Source organism: Stomoxys calcitrans, chromosome 4, assembly GCF_963082655.1.
Source record: "Stomoxys calcitrans chromosome 4, idStoCalc2.1, whole genome shotgun sequence".
In the NCBI taxonomy this organism is placed as follows: Eukaryota; Metazoa; Arthropoda; class Insecta; order Diptera; family Muscidae; genus Stomoxys; species Stomoxys calcitrans.
This window is the reverse complement of record NC_081555.1, coordinates 175,943,877-175,965,651: the sequence shown is the minus strand read 5'-3', so window position 1 is coordinate 175,965,651 and position 21,775 is coordinate 175,943,877. Positions and strand designations below refer to the sequence as shown.

The window sequence follows — 21,775 nt, the reverse complement described above, 5'->3', positions numbered from 1 at the left end:
ACCCCTTACACTTAGTATCCAATTTAGTATTCTAATTTCGTGTTGTCGTTGTGTCCTTCCAAATTCGTCCGATATAGAGCTGGCAAAATATCGATGGTACCACCGATATTTTATTTTTTGTCTGAATATCGATTAATATATTTCCTATCAATACTATCGACAAAATTAAAATTTTTTCAAAATTGAAGAAAAAATAAGCTATCCGAAGCTGAATGTACCCCATAAGATATTGCGCCTCTAGAGGGCGCAATATTCATCCGATTGGGCAAACATTTTGTACAATGATTTCTGTCATGACTTTCAAGTGATGAGAATAAAAGATGAAATTTGCGCCTCTAGAGGGCGCAATATTCATCCGATTGGGCTAACATTTTGTAAAATGATTTCTCTCATGACTTTCAAGTGATTTTATAAAATTGGTTTTGCTCGGTCTGTACATTAATAAGTCATTCTCCTGATTTTACTTCTCATTTGCATTTGAAATATAGCTATCAATGAGTGCAGTCCGATTCAAGTTTAAGCTCAATGATAAGGTCCTCCTTTTTATAGCCGAGTCCGAACGGCGTGCCGCAGTGCGACATCTCTTTGGAGAGAAGTTTTACATGGCATATTAGCTCGCAAATATTGCCAGCATTAGGAGGGGAAAGCTAGCGCTGAAAATGTTTTCTGATGGTCTCGCCAGGATTCGAACCCAGGCGTTCAGCGTCATAAACGGACATGCTAACCTCTGCGCTACGGTGGCCTCCTGGTATCGGTATATTGGGTTGCCCAAAAAGTAATTGCGGATGTTTCATACAGTCGGCGTTGACAAATTTGTTCACAGCTTGTGACTCTGTAATTGCATTCTTTCTTCTGTCAGTTATCAGCTGTTACTTTTAGCTTGCTTTAGAAAAAAAGTGTAAAAAAAGTATATTTGATTAAAGTTCATTCTAAGTTTTATTAAAAATGCATTTACTTTCTTTTAAAAAATCCATATAGGTGCCAATATATGGCACCTATATGCAAATATGGTCGGATCTGTATCACATTTGACAGGAATGGGAAGGGGTTTACCAGAACACACTGTACCAAATTTCATCGAATTCGGGTAATAAATGGATCTTTTATGGTCTCAATACCCTATATCGGGAGGTCGGTCTGAGGGCAGCTTTATCCAAATATAGTCCTATCTGAACCGCATTTCACAGAAATGAATAGGAGTCTATTAGAATTCACTGTGGCAAATTTCATCGAAATCGGATGAAAAATTATCTATATATTGCCCTAATGACTTTAAGTCTGCAGATCGGCCTATATAGTGGCTATATAAAACTAAAATCCGACTTTATAAGATCAGAAGGAACATTTTTGTATTCTCAATATATCCCAAGCGTTGGGTATTTATATAGGTGCCATATATACCGATACCACCACCGTAGCGCAGAGGTTAGAATGTCCGCCTATGACGCTGTACGCCTGGGTTCGAATCCTGGCGGGACCATCAGAAAACATTTTCAGCGGTGGCTTTACCCCCTAATGCTGGCAACAGTTGTGAGGTAATATGCCATGTAAAACTTCTCTCCAAAGAGGTGTCGCACTGCGGCACGCCGTTCGGGCTCGGCTATGAAAAGGAGGCTCCTTATCATTGAGCTTAAACTTGAAAAAAACCCATCTCTAACAATGAAACTTCCCCCCTTCAGCTCAGTTCTGCTTTTTCAATAACTTTCCACACTCATTTAGCTTAATGTCATTTAAAAGGTTTTGATATATGTACGACCTCTTGAAGTTAAGCGCTTATTGATTGTTTAAAGCCGTTATCCCCCAAAAAAAAGTAATTCCCCTATCCATAGAAACCTTTTCTTATTCTCCATTATAATAAACTCTAATAAAATATTTGTGCCTATCTCTATATTTTTGCTTTTTTTTTTGTTTTCGATATTTTGCATGTCATGACTTGGCGTGGCGCAGACTCATTTAATTTGTACTGTTCCACCGTATATACATCAGAATATTATGAAACCTGTAACCGTGCAATTGGCGATTATTTCGAGTGGCAAAAAAAGCGAGTCCCATTCATTTGTTTATACGCCAAAGGGCACCTATACACCGCTGGCAGCGGCCACCACCCTAAGCGTTGCGTCGTCCCACCACCATGCACTGCATAATCACAGCAACAACAATGGCAACGGTGGAGGCGCCGGTAGCAGTAACAATACAAACGTTGGAATTGGAGTAGTGACTGGCAACAACAATGGCAGCGGCAGCAGCTTATCATCGACTCAAGGTATTTGATTTTGTTTATACCCACTCGCAGTGTATTTCGTGCGAAATGTTTACAATTTTTTTGCCATATTATTATAAAAATTTTTTTGCAACATTTTGTTCCCTACAAAATGTTTATAACCACTTAGGAAGAGCTATTTGTGCCTCTTAAATGGAGAAAAAATGATAGTAAAAAAGGAAAAATGAATCTGAAACGAGGTCGGCCAAAAACCAAAAAAAAAAACGAAACTAAAAGAAAATGCAAATCGAATATTTTTTGAAACTAGAAGGGAGGTGAGATGTTGATTGAAAGCATACTAAGGCACTTTCAATTTATATAGAATCAATGTCGAGGAATTATTCATGTTTTTAAAACAGCCAACTAAATGTTCAACCAATCAATCTCAGGAAAATAATTTAATTGGAACTTTTTTATTTTCTCTAATTTTGTAAAATATTATTGTTTTTTTTTTTTTTTTTTTTTTGAACCAGCGATGTGATTTTTTTATTCTATGAAAAAGTGGCACATGACGTCAAATCAAAACAACGAGAAGATTATTGCAGTAATTGCCACTCACATCCAGCTACAACTTGTTTGTACTGTCTTCCATATCTTTCATCTCCACAAAGAGTCGTTTTCAACTTTTTTTTTACAATTGTTTTATAATAATAAGCAGCCGCAGCAGCAGCAGCAGCAGCAAATATTTTTTCCTCTTTAATAATATTATCGCCTGCCTGCCTCGTATTAAAAATGTTATTGCCTTTAACACAACAACAATAAGAATAATAGTGCCAATAAAAAGATCTTCTCAACCAATATGAAAGACAAAAAAAAACCGCAAATCATCTATAAATAATTTATTCGTAACTTTTAATTGATTTTTAGTTTTATTTAATTGTGGTCAGAGAGCAAAAAAAAAACACCAAATGATTATTTAAATGTTGATGGAGAAGAAAACGCAAGTCAAACAATTTTCAATCAAAGTTATTAAAGCCTTAGCTATTAGAGATTCCAGCTTAAAATTGGCTTAAAATTATGCACAAAGAGAGGTGTAGGCTTTTAATGAAATCGATTTAGATAGCTTCAAATTCGTTAAAATTATCGTTTCCATTACTGTTTCAATCAAATGACTGACTTAACAACACATGATGCGCCATCATGGTGGGAATGATGTGCATTGGTAGAAAAAACGAGTAAGGAAGGGCAAAAGTCGGACGATGCCTACTATATAATACCCTACACCTACTCTATAAGTACTATGTGGGAGCTATATCCAGTTCTGAACCAATTTTCATGGACCTCCTTAAACGCTAAAAGAGTTACTGCATTCCTTCTGATCTTCTTAGCATCTATACCACTTTCATCAGGCCGAAAATAGAGTACAACTCACATGTATGAGCATGAGCTTCAAAATCATCCCTGGAGCTACTGGACCCTGTACAGAGTAGAGCAATGGCGTTGAACGCCGCAATGTGGGTTGTTTGGCCCTGTTCTATCGGTATTTTCATGGTGCGAGTTCATCCGATATTCGTCTTCTTATTACTGACGTAAGGATGTTTGTCAAAAATACTAGACATTATAGGAACTCACACCCGTTTGTAAATGATTGCCAGCGGAACGGACAATGCATTACAGAGAGAATTCTTATTTCACCCGAACCGTTCGTATGTGGAATCGACTTCCGGCTAATGTTTTTCCCACCCACTATGGCATCTAGAGATTTAAAACAAATGCCAATACACACTACATCCGTGTTGCACCGAAATAAGCAGCAAGCTAGGCCAGAAGCAGTCGTAATCTACGACTAATTGGTCTTAAATCAAAACCAAGCTTCAGGTTTTAAATGTTATAGACCTGCAGATGACGGCGGTGTTTAAATTTCGTCGGGGTCCATCGCCTTGAACAACTTTGTGATGCGGATGTGAATTTTAACTTCGTCTACGGTTTTTGTTGTTGTAACCACATTCTTGAATGTGTGGGTAGCGATCCTTGGCAAGCTGTCTTTGGAACGTAAGGCCGTTCTGATGATTGGACCCAATTGTAGGGAAGCGCCTGGTAAATTGTGATGTTTGATTGTCTGCTCGAAGACCACGGTTGCTACAAATGACCCGTTCTTTTGCCTTGTCACAAATTGACGATTGGCCAACAATCGCTGCTTCGTCGCAAAGATTGATCGGGGTCCAGTCGGCCCTTCTACTAGGATTCGTGAGGGACTTGACAGTGGACAACAATTAACCAATGCCGGCAACCAAGTTACAATGCCTCAAGTTCTCTAACCATAAATTTTGTTCATGTTCGTTGACAACCCTATTGACTTCCAGATTCAAGTCCCTAATTTTGAGGTCAGCAGGGGTATAACGGTCATCTGCGAGTACCACTTCCTTCGCCAGGAAGTTGAGCTGCACTTGTGGTGTTTGACTGGTTTAAAGCGAGAAGCTTCTGCGAAATATCTTCTCAGCAACACGTACATATAAGTGGAATGGCAGCTCACTGAAGCGACGGTTGGTGTACCCTCCGAAGGCGTCGCATTTTGTTTTCTTCTAATTGATATACGTACGTCCAACATTCAGAGGTTTGAAATCGTATGGGTGTTCAATGATGAGAATAGTGAAGACGTGTTCCGATTCCAATGATGGCTTGCCAGGAGTCGTCATTTACTAGACCAGGTGATGCAATGGAGATGACGGGCCATTTGCTGCAATCGCCCTTAATTCGGGAGTGGGCGTCCACATTCACCGTGCAAAACGTGTAGCTGTCAATCTGCTCCGCCAAAGCCATGGCCTTCTGGTCGTTACTCGAGGGAGAATGTCATAAACCTTGGTGCGCATTAAAGTCTCTTAATACCAAGCGGTTATGGTCAGAAGACTGCTAACTGGCGGTATATAAAGGGGTTACCAATAGGACGTGACAACTTTGAATTTAATTTGTGAACACACTCTAGCACTAATCATCGAACTATCACTTTATTCAGTTAACTCAACATTTTCATCATGGTAAAGTACACGAACTACCAAAGTGTGCAAATCATAAAAATTTACTACCAAAATTCGGAGTCGGTGAACGATACTTTTACGAGCGAAATGATTTTTATTGACGAAACTCATTTTTGACTTAATGAGTTCGTCAATAAGCAAAATATGCATTATTGGTCAGGTGAAAATCCACATGTTCCTAACGATTTCATACTTCATCCACAAAAGATTACTGTTTGTTGCGGTTTGCATGCCGGCTGCATCATTGGGCCATACTTCCTCGGCGACGATGCCAATTGTCACGTTTCCGTAAATGGACTACGCTACCGTACCATGCTCACTGATAATTTTTGGCATGAATTGGAACATATGGACTTGGGCGATTTGTGGTTTATTTTGTGGCATATATTACAATCGATTTATTGTAGAGTAGAGTTAAGATTTTTGAAATTATCTCAAATGGTTTGCGTTTTATTTTAAAAAAAATTTCAAGTCCTTATTGGAAAACCCCATAGATGTTGTATAGCTCTATCTCTGAGGTATCGGGCCTGACTGCTATTCCCATACATTCCATGGGTCACTAGTGTCATGCGCTGCGAGATGGATTAGTACTGCACGTTGTATGAAGAGAGCCAGTCCACCGTCTTCCCTTCATGTGTGATCCTTACGTAACATTACATTGCAACCGAGGCAAATGTGTAAGCTGCGGTGTTATTCTGCTCTGTTTCTTGGATAGCAGCGACCATTATCTTCTTACAATATCATCGATCTTGTGACGTAAACCTTTGGCACGGCAATATTTGGGGCATGGCTCTGCAGTTGCAAATATTACCGCGTGAGAGATGTTGCTGGGCTCACATAGTCCGACAATGGAGACACCAAATGCGACGAGGAAGGCACTTGTGACCCACTGCTGATTTTGTTGGCACAACACCTTGAGAACACACTTTCGTAAAGGTTTCAATCGAAAGTACACTCTCTCAATACTTCAACTATACCCCATGAAAACAGACCCATAATGGATTTGTTTCTAGAAAACATAATCAGGATCCAAGATTTCCTTTAATCCAGGTACAGGTCAAAAGCATACAGAGCAGGCTCTCTAGGTTGTGTCTCACCCAACTCAAAATAGAAGGTTCAAACAGTCCCATAAGATATTTCAATGCGGCCCGCTTTCCTCCTTTAGCTGAATCTAGAAATGGACAATACTATTTATTGTGAGAGAAGCCCGCTGTGCTTAATAGAATTATCGACAAACTTGCAATCTGAAATATACAAACTAGATTAGAGAGGTATTTAACAAAAGCATCATGAGATTGAATTATATATAAAATAGTTAGTAGACTTTGAGAATAATAATATGGAATAATTTTAACAATAAATATGGCGTTCGATTTTACATTTAAGATTACCAAACATCACATATATTCTGCATAAACTCTAGATTTCAAAACTTCCAATATACCAATGACACAATTCAAAAGTAAACATAACAACTCCGTTGAATGATATACGTGTTTTTAACAATACAATTGCTAAATATTAACAAAAGGAATGATTGGCGAAACGCATTCCATTGTTTGCTGTTCAAGATAGAAATTTCTGTATACTTTTGAAAAGGAGAAAAATCGGCTTTACGTTATTTTTAGGAAATCCAACATCGGCTACAATTTGAAATAAAAGTAAAAATTTCACTAAAGTAGATAACTATTCTTCTCAACTAAACAACTTTATATGCAGAAATTCTCTTATCCATCTTTAAAAAAAAAACCGAATTAAACATTCTAAAACCCCCCCAAAGAAAGAAGAAGACATCTATAAATAAATCTAAATTCTATACAGATCTTATGAGAACAAAAGACTGAAAGCTATGGAATCGAAAAAGAATTTTTAAAAATTCATAACAAGCAATTGATTTGCATAAGCCGGCTTTAAAAGAAGGGAGCAATTAGAATACATTTAGGAATATAAACAAATGATTGCGCAACAGTTTTCAAGACACCCCAACAACAATCACAAGCTGTAGGAAACCTAAATTACAAAACCTGGATATTTTTCTCATTCAAAAACAACATTAATCTCAAAATGATATTTTTACTTTATTTCCCTTTCTCTTAGCAAATTTAGGTTCGTGATATGCTATTAACTTACGTTCGATTTTATAAAAAAAAAATAAATTAAAGAAAACACTACCCTATAGAAAACAAAACATTCTTATGAAAATGAAATGAAAGAATTTTAGAAAAATGACAAAAAGAAATACCAAACGCACAACACTTGCGACAACCCAAGAAAATGGAATGAAAACGTTAGTTGTTGTTAGCGATAAAGCATGGAAAGAGAATCCCAGGAGGAGTTACTGCTGTTATGGAAACCATAGAAAAATTATGGGAAAAACCGAAAACTCCTTGTGGCATAATATAACTTAATGATTAAGTCAAGTCGAAACTCAAGATATAGGAATTAAGGGACATCTTTCGAATCATCATCCACCTTGAGGCCGAACCATCACAACATCCATTACAAAAACTCAACTAACTGCAGCTGGTCTCTGTGATGGAGCTTTTTCCTTTCAACCCAACAAGCCTGTATCCAGGATGCTGTCGCAGTTTCATCTGTAAATTAGGGTATTGGTTATAAAAAATAAGAAACAAACCAAAACAAAAACAAAAAAAGTAACAAATCGTTTTCTCTTAGATATCTTAAACATATTTAAACTACATCTACTGCTCATTAACTCACTCTTACACATACACGTATATATCAAACACTAGCATAAGTAGATCAAGAAACGTTGAAACAAAAATCAGAAACCAAAACCAAAGGGACGATAATGGAAAATCATGTAATATTCTAGTATACAGTTGTAATTTTTTGTCAGTTGTATACTAAATTGTAAAAAAAGTTTACTATTCTACACCAAACTAGGAAGTTTCTATAACAAATTTGGCCTTTGGCAACGCAACTTAAGTTGATTTGCAGACCTTAATCAGCCTTATATGAGAGGATACTGCAAATAATTGTTTAAAATTCAGAAATAATGAATTTCTTTATGGGTTTAATGTCCAATGGTTTGTATGATTTATTTTAATTTTGGTCCATCTGACGTATAAATAATTAAAATTTTATTATCACTCATACTATCCTAGGGCAATTGGGTTTCACTTTTATTTAAAGTCTAGAAATAACTCTGTACTTTTGAATGAATGAATTAATCTTCAGAATTTTAATTGAATGAATTTATCTTCAGAATTTTAATTGAATGAATTTATCTTCAGAATTTTTATTGAATGAATTTATCTTCAGAATTTTAATTGAATGAATTTATCTTCAGAATTTTAATTGAATGAATTTATCTTCAGTATTTTAATATGAAAACTAAAAAAATTTTTTCAAATTGTTCAACAAATACCTTCGCTACTTAGGGGAGTGAAGAGTTGAACAACTCAAACTAACAAGAAATTTTAGCTATTTGCTCCTAATCTTGTAAAACAAAAACTTAATTTTTGACGAAATTTCCTACTTCTGGCTTTGTTTCAACGTTTTTCAATATAAAAGTTCTTAAATTCACCCTTCATATTATTTTATAAGTTTCGCACATTTCTCCAATCTAATCCGAATTTTAAGTTAGGCTTATTTTAGATTTTGGTGCGGTTTTTAGTTCTAAGCATATAGTTTAGTACATAATTATATCGCTTTTAGTTATAAGAGAAATTCGAAACTAAATTTAAATCAGAAGAAATTACTTTGAGATGTGTGCGTGTGGAGTAGAGCTAAGGTATTTTTGTTGTACTGAGTAACTAACACAAATTGTTACCAGTTCAAACGACCACATCTTTTTTTGGGTGAAAAAAAATTTTTTTTGCTAAATGTCAGTATTGATTCACTACATATGATCACTACTTGCCTTGACTATTGCTCTGAGTCGATCACGAATTCCCGTACAATGGCTTTCTTCAGCGCATCCTTCGCTTGCTCTCTAAAAGGTCGAAATACAAAATTCCATCGGATTGGCATCTGGCAAATTGGCCACTGGCCACTGTGTGGACAAATTGAAGTGCGGAATAGGATTTTTTAACAACTTTTTATTTACACGTGCTATTACACAGATGTTGGGCACTATGTAGATGGGCCGTAGGCTCGAAATGGGGCCGGAATCCAAGTTTCTACAGGAGCGTGATTAGACCAATACTTATGTCTCTGTAGTTTGGTGGACTGCTATGGAGAAAAAGAGCAACATAAGGACCATACAACAGGTTCAGAGAACATGTTGTTTTGGCATTGGCGGAGCGATAAGGACCACGCCCACTAGGGCACCGTAGACTATTCTAGATATCCGACCCATTGACATACAGATTAAGTGTGAGACAGCCCGAACTCGCAGTGCCAAATTTCATAAAAATAGGATGAAAATTGGTCCTTTAATAGACTTATTACTCTATATCAGGAAATCGGTCTATATGGCAGCTTAATTTCAACGAAATAGGATGAAAATTGCTCCTTTAATAGCCTCATTACTCTATACGTGAGATCGGTCTATATGGCAGCTATATCCAAATATGGTCCGATCTGGACCACATTTGACAGGAATGTGTAAGGGTCTACTTGAACACACGTGCCAAATTTCGTGGAATTCGGATAATAAATGGATCTTTTATGGCCTCACAAGTGTATATCGGGAGATCGGGCGGTCGGTCTATAGGGCAGGTATATCCAAATATAGCCCGATATGAACCACACTTCACAGAAATGTATAGGGGTCTGCCGGAACCCCTTACTGTGCCAAATTTCATCGAAATCGGATGAAAAAATTATCAATTTATTGCCTCAAAACTTTAAATCTGGAGATCGATTTATATAGCTGCTATATATAACTAAAATCCGATTTTATGAGATCAAAAGGTCAGGCTTATATACAAAGAATACGAAATCATCAAAAATTGTTTGGAAAATGTTTTTATACCCAAGATATCTGCAAAATTATAAATACCCAAAAAGGTATTTATTGGGTAAATACCCAAGCGTTGGGTATTTACCCGGTAGAAACCCATCTCTAGAAATTCACCATTGTGCTCTCTTTTCATTATAGTTTGTATCCTTTCAAGGGAAATTTTCAGATCTTTAGCCATTTGATGGCAACTATGGCATGGATTTCGTTGATATATTGTAGCAGTGTGAAATTGTATATGAAGAGAGCCATAACAGAAGGAATTTTGCAAAACTTCAGCTAAATTGGTCAAAAATTTCGCCATCTCTGAAAGTAAGAAGACAAATAGTGAGCTATATCTATAAATGGGCCGGTTTGGCTCATTTACAATTCCAACCGATCTGCATCAATAGGAAGTATCTTTGAAAAAGTTCATGAAGTTACTCATTCGAAAATGAGAATGCTTTTGGTCAGATAGACTATACTTTGGTGGAATGTATAAAAATACAGTACCCTAACAGCAGTGGTGTTGCCATATGTCAACGCTCAGTTGTACCGACATAAAAAAACAAAAACTCAAATTTATCACTAAAAATGTACGCAGCACTTATGTCCGAAACAAAATCAGAGTGTTAAGCTTTGTTTTTGCGTTAAAAAAAAGTGCAACTGTGCAATCCCGGTTGATGTTCTCAACTAAATTTCAATCTACGATTCACTTTTAAATATTTTTGTGCCCAATTTCTATGAAAAAGCCACTTCTGTTGAGCAGAATGCATTAAAATTCTGTTACAGAATTTTCCTCAGATATTATTGCAGTTACCAAAATTTAGCTTTGTCATGGCTCTTCAGAATATCCTTGATTAAAGTAATTACCTATGACATATTGTACAATAAAACCCCGTTTACACTGCTCATTAAATCTGGATTTAAGGCTCTTGTCAGCTGATTTTATAATGGGAAAACAGTTGATGCAGAAATTAAATCCGGATTTAAGGAGCAGTGTAAATGGGGTTTAATATTAGTTAACTTGTCTGCCCTATGCTAAACCAATAAATAGGAGGCCTTCTTTCTTTTACCACCGCAATGGATGTTACGCTTCCGAAAATATGAACATCAATACTTGGTAATCGTTGCCGATAAGCAACGAATCGAAGATATCGCGAGTAATCAAATGACTATAACCGTAGACAGTAGATTCTTATAAATGAATTTTCCCTCTTTAAAAAAAATGGCAACCACGAACAATGATTAGACATCTGTCGTTTTCTTGTGCTTCATTCTTAAGAGAGGAGAAATGGAAATTGGAGGACCATAAAAACTGTAGAAAAACACAAGTTAAGAACGTGTGTCGAATGATAGCAATCTCTTATGGCGAGATGTAAAAATGACGTAGAGGTTTTGTTATTGCCCTGGTGAGAAAAAAATTTTATTTTGGTGTGCCAATCGACCACTTTTTCTAACACTGACAAATTTTGACGTTTATCAAAAATCAAAAGTAAACCAGATGTGCGCGCCACATAATAATACAGGAAAAAGCCAGAAAATAATAATTATTTGCTTAATGAATATTTTTCAAAAATATTTCCCATTACTGCTAGCCGTTATATTGCAAATGCGAAAGTTGCAATATGGTCTTGCTTTGAAAAGGAGGAAACACGCCGAGTAAGACAAGTAATGTTATTTTAAAGACATCTGTATTAATTTTTTTAACGGGAGAAGCCATTACTTCACGAGAAATTAATGCAAATGCCAATTGGATCGGTGTCATTTTTTCTATTGTTTACATGAAAATGATGAACGAAACCCATGCCAGGTAAACAAACTATTGGCGCCGTTATGGAAAAAATCACTAAACGGCGGCGCCATCATTTCAATAAAATACAAACACAATAAATAAAAATGGACAAAAGTAGAACTCTACTTTTTAAATAAGAACATTTATTTAAATTATTAAATAATTTATTTATTTTATTATTTATTTATTTTATTAAATAAGAACATTTCAGATAATAAACAATAATTTTACTTATTTTATGCCATGAGTCGTTTAAATTTAGTGACGTCTGCCCACAATGTAGGCGCCTAAGTTATGCCGCACACAAGTTGGTTACCAAAGCGCAAATGAATTTACAATTACCGATATGGGACTTTGCTCAATGAAACGTCAAAATTTGTTGTGCTTTCAAAAATCGTACACACTTAACGTCATATTTTCACTATCCCTACAACTTTGCTACCTAAATAAAAAAAATATTAATTATTAAAATTTTAAAAGCAAAAAGTGTCTACAATCAATTTAAAACTAGCTAAATCAGATTCATTGTTCATATTAAGTTCTGTTGAAATTCTCTCTTCTCTTAATTTTCTTTGTTAATTTCTAATCTTTTTACTTGGTGCCTCTTAAAAAGAGTCGATGGGTTATTTAATATTAATTAACTGTCTATGACGGATACGAACATCTGATGCTCTCCAAAGCATCATTGACCGGAATGACAAAAGACCAAATGGTCATATTGCTACTCTCATCAACATAACCCATGTTACGCTCACGAAAATGCCAACACTCAATAACGTAGTCTGCCTCTCGCAAGTTAGGTTTCAAAGCTGCCATATGAAATGAAAAACAAATCGAAAAGGAATTCTCTCATCGACTATTGTCATGCTATGGCTGTAATAGTGCAAGTCATCCGCAATTATCGCATGGTTTATCGATAAACCAATCGGTTGAGTTGGCTTGATCATACATACACACTGGACCCAAAGTAATTTCTCAATCAGGCACTCAAAATTAAACTTAAAAATACAAATCGTCTTTATTTGCTAAGTATATAACTAGAATAATTCATTATAATAAGTTCCATTAAACTGAAATAGGACTCCCAATTAAAAATAATATAGGGTTTATGGTATTTTAAATACAAAAGGAAAAAAAACTCCCACCCAAAAACCAAAAAAAAAAAAAAAAATAAAACAAAAAAATTTACCAATAGCTTTTTACAAAAACTTTTCCTTCTTAGCCACAACACAAAATATCTTATTTTTTAGGCTTTTCAACTTTATTTAAAGCAACAAAAAAAAAAAATACACAACAGTTGAAAAACTGTTTAAATTGAATATTTTCCATAGTCTCCTATTTGTGAGCAACCACCTATACCCATATACGACCGCCCTCCATTGCCTTACGTTAATAGTCTTCCTTTGTTTCTACTTTTAGATGGACCCACATTTATGGATACCACTCCGGCAGCTGGTTCGGTGGCAGCTGCCGCCAATAGTCTTTGGCCCTCGGCTACATCAGTGGTGGCGGAAACCAAACATGAAATCGATGCAGATATGATGCCTCCACCTATTACCACTCAAATGCCTATGGTGGTACGCCGACCCTCTTTGAATAATAATCAGGCTCTGATCACAGATCAACAGTTGGCTCATTTAAATGCCGTGGCAGCAGCGGGGGCTTTGAAAACAGAACTCTTAGATGAATCCTCACAGAACTCCATAGCCGAGGCCATCAGCTCACCTGAGACGGTAGTGGCTTGTGCAGCTGCTGCAGCGGCCGCTGTAGCTGCTGCTGGAGCAGCTGGTGTGGTCAGCGATGCGGGAGGACCTCAAAGTCCCACAGCTCTGCAATTTCACAATCGTTATGGGCGCAAAGGCAGCATGGATGCCATGATGTTTGACAACAACAGTATGACCGGCTTCCCTGTGGCCGCAGCTCCCCCCACCACTACGCCCATGGAAGTTGCTGCTGTGGCCGCAGCCGTAGAACTGGCAGTGAAAAATGAAATTGCCAAAGCTGTCTCCGTGGCCAAGGTTGATAAGTTCATAACAGATTTGGCCAAGTCCACCAATGTTAATGATACTACCGATACCGTGAACGGACCAACTACTCTATTTGATGTTCCCAATACCACCACCGCCATTGATAATGCTCTAACCGATATCTTGCAACAGGCAGCTGTGACCAACACTCAACCCGCTGCCACTACTGCGGCCGCCGCGGCTGCAGCAGCAGCTGCTGCTGTTGTCCTGGAACGTAGTCTTTCCAATACATCAGGCTCCACTTCCTCCAATTCCGGTTCACCATTGTCAGGCAATTCACCCGTTAACTCCCTGACCAGTCACAATTCCCCCATTACCCAAGACATCATTTTGAATTCCGAACCATCGGTAGCTTTGACAGCAGCTTTGCCACAGCTTATGACCGGCTCAGGGGCTCCATCTAATGTAAGCGTTGTCAGCCCCGACGTTGCGGTGGCCAATGTGGCTGCCGCCGCTGCTGCTGCCTCTGGCCTTTCCACCGATATCATTATGAATCCTTCGGTTTCACCCTCAACCATATTGTGCTCGGATAATGGGGCTGCCACTGCAGTGGTGCCCAACATTATGGCTCCCCATCAAGTGACCATGGCTAATTCCATACTCAATGATATTGCCATGCAGCCACAGCCCACACAGCAAGATGCTGCAGTGGCCGCTTTGGCTCTCAGCAACATAATGATGACACCGCCCAGTGATAGTGGCACGGTGTCGGTGACACCCACACCCACCTCTCTACAACCCGAGGTGACTTCGGCCACATCGACAGCTGTTAGTAATATGATAATAAAAGCAGCAGCCGATTTCATTTCCAACCAGGAACAACAAACCCAGCATCACCATCAACAACAGCAGCAGCATCAACATCAACATCAGCATCAGCACCAACATCAATTGCAACATCAACGCTCTCATCATCGCCGTACAACTCAACATTCATCGCAAACTTCGCCGCAACAAATGATGGCTGGCCAAGCCGTGGGTGCCGATCCTATGAACCCTCTCAATTTGTTATTGAATCATGCCGATGTAGTGGCGCCCAGCGGCCAGGCCAATGTTAATGCTGCCACTACGGTGGCTGAAACGGTGCCACCACAATTCCCATTGGCTATGTAAGTATGAAAGAAAATTTGTACAAAAAGAAAAAAATCGAAAAAGTAAGCAAACATTTTTCTGCAAATTAATGAAATGTCTATAAAAGAAAAAGTTGGTCAATATTTTCTCTAAAAACCACTTTTTGACAAAAGTTTTTATAAAAACAAAATTTTGACCAAATTTTATGGATAAAAATGAATTTGTGTTTTTTCCTTATAGACTCAAAAACGGCCGAACCGATTACCTTGAAAAGATAGGCTATATATTTTTTGATATCGGGAGGGGTGTGGACCCTCCCCCTTACCCCAAAAGTACCATCCAGGGGCGCCCCAGCCCCAAAACCCCTTGAAATAGGTTTATTTGACAATCATGACAATATGGGACTCAAATGAAAGGTATTCGGGAGTAGATTACGAATATGGCCGGAAAATAGGAATAGGCTTTATAGTTTATTGATATCGGAAGGGGCGGAACCTCATCCGTTACCCCAAAATCAAAGTAAACCGATAAGGTTAATATAGATATCAAATGAAAAGTATGCGGGAGTAGATAACGAATCAGGCATACAAATTCATTTCGAAGTATAGGCGTCACCCCATCACCCCAAAAACGGGCACTTTAGCCAATCACGGCTATACGAGACTCGGTTTGTTTGTTTCATATAGACTCAAAAACGGCAGAACCTATTTTCTCGAAATGTTCGCATATTGTGTAGGATGGTCTGGCAGGAAACATAGGCTATACAATTTTTCGATATCGGAGGGGAGGCGGATCCTTCCCCTCACGCCAAAAACACCACCCAAAATCAAAAGTGGGCCGATCGGAACAATATAGGTATCAAATGAAAGGTATTGGAGAGAGTAGAATATACCCATCTGGCCACCCCAACCCCAAAATTCCCCCAAACAGATATATTGGACGTTCATGTCAATACGGGGCTCAAATGAAAGGTATTCAGAATTAGATTTCGATTCTATTGTAGCATACAAAATCAAATCGAAGTATAGGGGGTCACTCCACACCCCAAAAACGCCCCAAATGGGCATAAGACCCATGATGACTACAAGGGGCTCGGCTGTACCGGATTTCTTGAAATTTTCACAGATTGTGTAGGTTTGTGTGAAAGGAAACATAGGCTATACCATTTTTAGATATCACCCCAAAAACGCCACCCTTAACCAAAAGTGGTACGATGGGCATAAATGAAAGGTATTGGAGACTAGAAAACGAATATGCTATTAAAATTTGGGTCCAAGTACCCAGCGGGCCGCCCAAACCCAAAAATCCTCTAAACAGATATATTCGACGTTCCTATCAATATGAGACTCAAATGGAAAGTTTTCGGCATACAAAATGGCATACAAAATTAGGTCCAGGTAATGGAAGGTCGCCCCACCCCCAAATGGGCATATCAGCCGACCATGGCTATATGGGACTCAAATAAAAGGTATGTGGGAGTAGATTACGAATACGAAATTAAAATTTGCGTTCAAGTCCAGGTACCGCTTTTCCTCCTAAAAATACGTCAAACAGGTTAATTGACCCATTATGACAATATGGGTCTCAAATGAAAGGTATTTGAGAGTGGAAAACGAATTTGATATCCAATTTTGGAGCCAAGTGTTTGGGATATGCCCTAAAGCACCCCCTAAACTGAACTTCTTTTGCCACTATGGCAATATGGAGCTCAAATCAACAGTATTTTGGGAGTAAAAAACGAATTTGATATCTTTTTTCGGGCAAAGTGCCGGTGGCCGCCTTAGTCCCAAAACACCCTCCAAACAGTTCATATTTACCGACCATGGCAATGTGGGGCTCAAATTAAAGGGATTTGGGAGTGAAGAAAGAATTTTATTTCCGTCTTGGAGTTGAAATGTCTCCCTAAAACAGCACTTCCCTTACCCTTATTTTCAAAAAAAAACAGATTTCGCAGATTAGTATTGTAAGTAAAAATGTACTAAGGAACCGAGCAGGGGCAAACTTCTCACACATCAAGGAGTGCTTTCCGAGTTCAAGTTGAGTTCATCATTGATAAGGGACCTTTTTTATAGCAGTGTCCGAACGGTGTGCCGCAGTGAGACACCTCTTTGGGGAAAATTTTGTACATGACCATGCATGGCATGGTACCTCGCAAATGTCGCCAGCATTAAGAGGGGATAAACACCGCTTTAAATGTTCTCGCCAAGATTTGAATGCAGGCGTTCAGCGTCATAGGCCGACATAGGCTACAGTGGCAAGAATTCGATATCCACATTCAGGGCGGAGTGTCCCCACTCTAAAAATATATTAGAGAGTTAAAGAAGGTGCAGCGGAGCGGACTCGGTTCGGCTAGTTTTTTATAAAAACTAAATTTTGACGAACATTCCAATTTGGGGCGCAGTGTTAAAAATATACAAAGAACATTTTTTCTTCGTGTTGTAATAAAATTTTCTTATTATCAAATTTGGTAAACGTACTGTCGAATTTTTCTATTAGAAACTTTTTTTAGATATTTTTTTATAAAACTCAAATTTTGTTGAAATTTTTTTACATTATCGCATAAGACCGAAATTTTTCAAGCTAACGAAATTTTTTAACTTTTATTTTTCCTATTTTTAGTGCCACTCCCCCTCAAGAATCTCTGATCGTTGCCTTGGCTACTGAGAATGCCATGCAGACATCTGTAACAGCGGCAGCTATAACCACAAATGGGGCAGTGGTCACTCAAGAAACAGCAGCACCAGCATCATCACCCAATTTACATCCGGCCACAGCAGCTGCTGTGGGAGCTGTAGCAGCAGTGGCGGCAGCAGCTGCTGCTGGGGCGGCAGTACCTTTGGCACCCATACCGCAAGAACTGACGGCAATGTCCGATCAAGATTTACTCAGCTATATAAATCCCAGTACATTCGATCAAGGTAACTAAGCTGAAAAGGATCCAAAAACTTTTTTTTTTAAAAATCTATTTTTTTTTTCAATTTTAGTTTGAACTTACGCCCAGCATCAACAAAACTGATTCAAGTGGACCAATATGAAATAATGAAATTTTATAATATTTATGTTCTGACAATTTTGTGTGTCTCTATGTTGAGGTATTTGAAGGAAGACAAGAAATCCTAAGATTTAAAGTTTCCTTTTCAACAGAAAAATTTGAAAACTAAAAATGGAAAATATATTTGATGTACAAAACAGAACTAAACAAAAAAGCGGGATCATTATTAAAGTCAATGTGTTTATATATTGATTGATGTTTTATTATTATTATTAAAACTATACTATTGCTATTATTATCTTATACATATATACATATTGAAGATTATTGTTAAGTATATATATATAAACATATTATAAATATTTTATATACATTTATGGTTATACAATATTCATACACATTTACATATAAAAAGAAAACGGAAAAAATCTATTTAAATTAATACGTTATACGTTATACAGTGTTAATCATTTGCTGTAATATTGTGAACATGTTTTAAGTCAAATTATTATCTCATGTATATGTTACAATAACAAAATCAACAATTATAAATGACTGCCATACAAACAAAAATAACACGCAAACCCACACTATTTTTTACAAAAACAACAACTACAAAATGAAAATTAAAAAACATAAAAAAAGAAAAATATCATAATAAGCAAAATAAATTATCTTAGAAAAAAAGAAAAAAAATATATTTCCTTTTTTTTACAAAAAAATTAAAAAAAAAAACTCAAAAATCGAACAGAAAAAGCTTTAAAGCATACATGTCACGTATAAAAAAATATTTTTTATGGATTTTTGTACAAAATTTGAAGCTAGAACACTTGAGTACGAATATTAAGGCTTCAAAAGCGCTCGAAATTTAATTTATTTTTTATTATAAGATAAAAAAAGAAAACAAAAAAGTTAGCATCAAAGTTGATAACAACGCTTCTTGTTTTTGTTTAATAATTTTTCGTTTTTGCTTTTTTTTAAAGTTTTCGAAAACTATTTTAATGTTTTAATGTTTATAAAACAAATATCTTCATGTCCTAAATGTTGTTGATTCGCCTCTTATATACACTCATATGCTGATTATCATTATCATTATTGTCATTGTATGTGAAATGTAAAAATGTTATGAGCCTAAAACTATGCTAACAATTTTGAGTTTAAAACTTTTCTTTTACCCACAGCCCCATTGAATGACAATAGCGACATTGACATATGACAATTCTTATGAACTTGAAAATAGAGTTGATGAATGTAAGACATATGGACTATACACACGGATACACGTATATATGATGTTGTTGTTGTAGCAGTGTGTTCTACACTGAGGCCAACCAAGTGTTTCAACATCAAATTGAAGATTTGTTTCGACATTATGACGTGTATCGGCTTAGGTTATAGTAACAGCCTGAAATTGAAAACTTTTGACCATGGTAATTCCACAAGAGCAATATTAGCCTCTGGTGTTAATCGCATCCATACACTGGTAATCCCAGTTTGCTAGCAACTCAGCTACCAGGTCGCTTAAGCCTTAGGTGACTTGTACTAGTCCATCGTCCATCAAAAGGCTATCTATTATTAAAGGGAAAACCCTTTTCCTTGCTGTCACATATGGCAGTACATTCGAACATGTCGCCCCTATCTGGGGAACCCACAGAAATCCTTGTTAACCACTTCCAAAGCCAAAAAAAAAAAAACAAATATTGTTGCTGTTAACACATTTTCATGAAGAGGTGGCGATTCTCGTCAAGCTCCTGTAGCTGAGCAAGCTCGCTCCGGTCCAAAGGACCGATCGCCGCGGGAACAGAGTGACCATTGGATTATTTAAATGCGCCAATAACTCGCCTTGTCATATCGAGCATCGTAGGCATTCAGTATATGTGCAAGAGCCGGTGCCACCCGACCTCTCACTGAGACTGTCCGCTCGATACCGCTGATTGTGCGCGACTGCAGTTACAGCTTCTCCGGATGAAGTAATAGCTAAAAGACTACCAATGAGTGCTACTCGATTCGAACCAGGTTGACGCAAAGTGACACCGCTTTGGCTAGGAACTTGATAAGCCGGTCTTGGCTAAGAACTCCATAAGCCGATCTGCGACAAATAATCCAGCATCAGTGCGGTCGCCAAACATGGGTGAATTATGGGTTTAGGTGGAACGGTCAGTATTGGCAACTGTGACCCCAAAGCGAGAAAGAGATGGTAGTGAGAGAAGATATAAGAAACAAGTGTGAGTTCCCAGATCACACCTTAAAACGAGATAGGAATAAATGTAAGAAGAAGGTGGGGAGACAGCACCTGTCGGACAACAATCATAGTGAAGATGACAATTTTACTGTATGATCACACAACTTTATGTGGTTGAAGAGTGTTCTCTTGAATGGTGAATAGGTTTCCTCCATCATTTAATCATGTTTGCAAGGGTCTACATGTTTAAGATAAAAAGTTTGGGTTTACTTCCGAAAACCCCTATGAATTTTCTCCTTAATGTTCAAATTTCCCCTGCGGCATCTGTTCATTGTCATACAAATGTCTCACACTTAAACATGGATTGTGGTACATTTTTTTTAACGCCATCCCAAGTCCATGCCATTTGTCTTCGGTTGGTGGATCTGTCTCAATTCACGAATGTCACATCTGTCGACAAGGACTTGAAAGCATCTGTTCAAAAGCCATGCCAAATCCATACAGTTGGTTTCAATCAGCCGGTGAAAGTCCTTCTTAACCATCAGGATATAATGAAAACACTCCTGCAAAAAAAATTTGCAGGAGAGCAAGAAAAGTTTTTACTTTCTTTTGCTATTTATTTGAATAAAACAGCTGATTTTCAAAAAAATCTGTTCTGTTGATGCTGCAAATTACAGCTGGGATAAAACATCCAGCAGAAATTTGCAGCTTTCAATTAACAAACTCTTAAAGTTTTGCTTGTCCTCACGCACTTGGCCGCACTCTTCTGCGGGCAAATAAAGTGCGCGAATAGCTTCCAGTAAATTTTTTTCAAATTTGCACCAATTTTCGTATTCTCCCAGTCCTAGTCCTTTTATGATACAATACAGGCACCAAATAAGTTGGGAATTCGTAACAAAGCACTTTAATCTAGCACCGAGGGAGTCTGGAAAATCTCTGAGGCTTTGGTCTCTACCTTGCCCATTGGTGAGAATCCTTTTAAATGCAACATAGACGGTATGGTTTAGGCATTTCCATCATGACCCATAGAACGGAACTAATTTTGAGTGCTTCGTTATATAACATGGAGTAATCTAATAGGAGGAAATTGGTTTCCGTGCAATACTTGCAGTTAAATGGTGTGGAAACCTTGGTGGTTACATATAATGTCATACGGGACTCTATAAGATCCGTTAATACATTGTTGTTGTAATCACATATATATTTGGAGGTGGCGATTCTCTTCAAGCTCCATATGTGAGCAAACTCGTTCCGGTTCATAGGACCGATGGCCGTGAGAACATAATGGCCATTGGTTTTTAACGGTGCCACAAATTCGCCTTGTCATAACGAATATCATAGGCACTCAGTATTTAAGCAAGAGCCGGTGCCGGCCGGCTTCTCACTGAGACTCGATACCGCTGATTGTCCGCGACTGCAGTTGCAACAACTCCGTATGTGGACCTTCCCACTGACCGCAACCTATGGACGCGCCCGTTAGCTCTCAGCTGAGCTTCTCGTAATGACAATGAATACCACACAAATCGGAACTTGGAGTTCCAACCCGCATAAAGTCAGTTGAAAGCCA

The 21,775-nt window shown here is 37.6% G+C and overlaps 1 protein-coding gene across 6 annotated transcripts in view; it reads left to right on the top strand.

Moving 5' to 3' along the window:
- The window catches only part of LOC106088410 (uncharacterized), a 151,454-nt gene extending 130,402 nt beyond the window's left edge, over nucleotides 1–21,052 (top strand). For all 6 annotated transcript variants that reach the window (XM_013253919.2, XM_013253921.2, XM_059366346.1 and 3 more), the window contains 4 exons: nucleotides 1,948–2,263; nucleotides 13,356–15,072; nucleotides 17,654–17,952; nucleotides 18,019–21,052. In XM_013253919.2, coding sequence (XP_013109373.2) covers nucleotides 1,948–2,263; nucleotides 13,356–15,072; nucleotides 17,654–17,952; nucleotides 18,019–18,023 — 2,337 coding nt within the window. In that variant the 3' untranslated portion in view covers nucleotides 18,024–21,052. The remainder of the gene's footprint in view (nucleotides 1–1,947; nucleotides 2,264–13,355; nucleotides 15,073–17,653; nucleotides 17,953–18,018) is intronic.
- The last annotated feature ends 723 nt before the right edge of the window (nucleotides 21,053–21,775 follow it).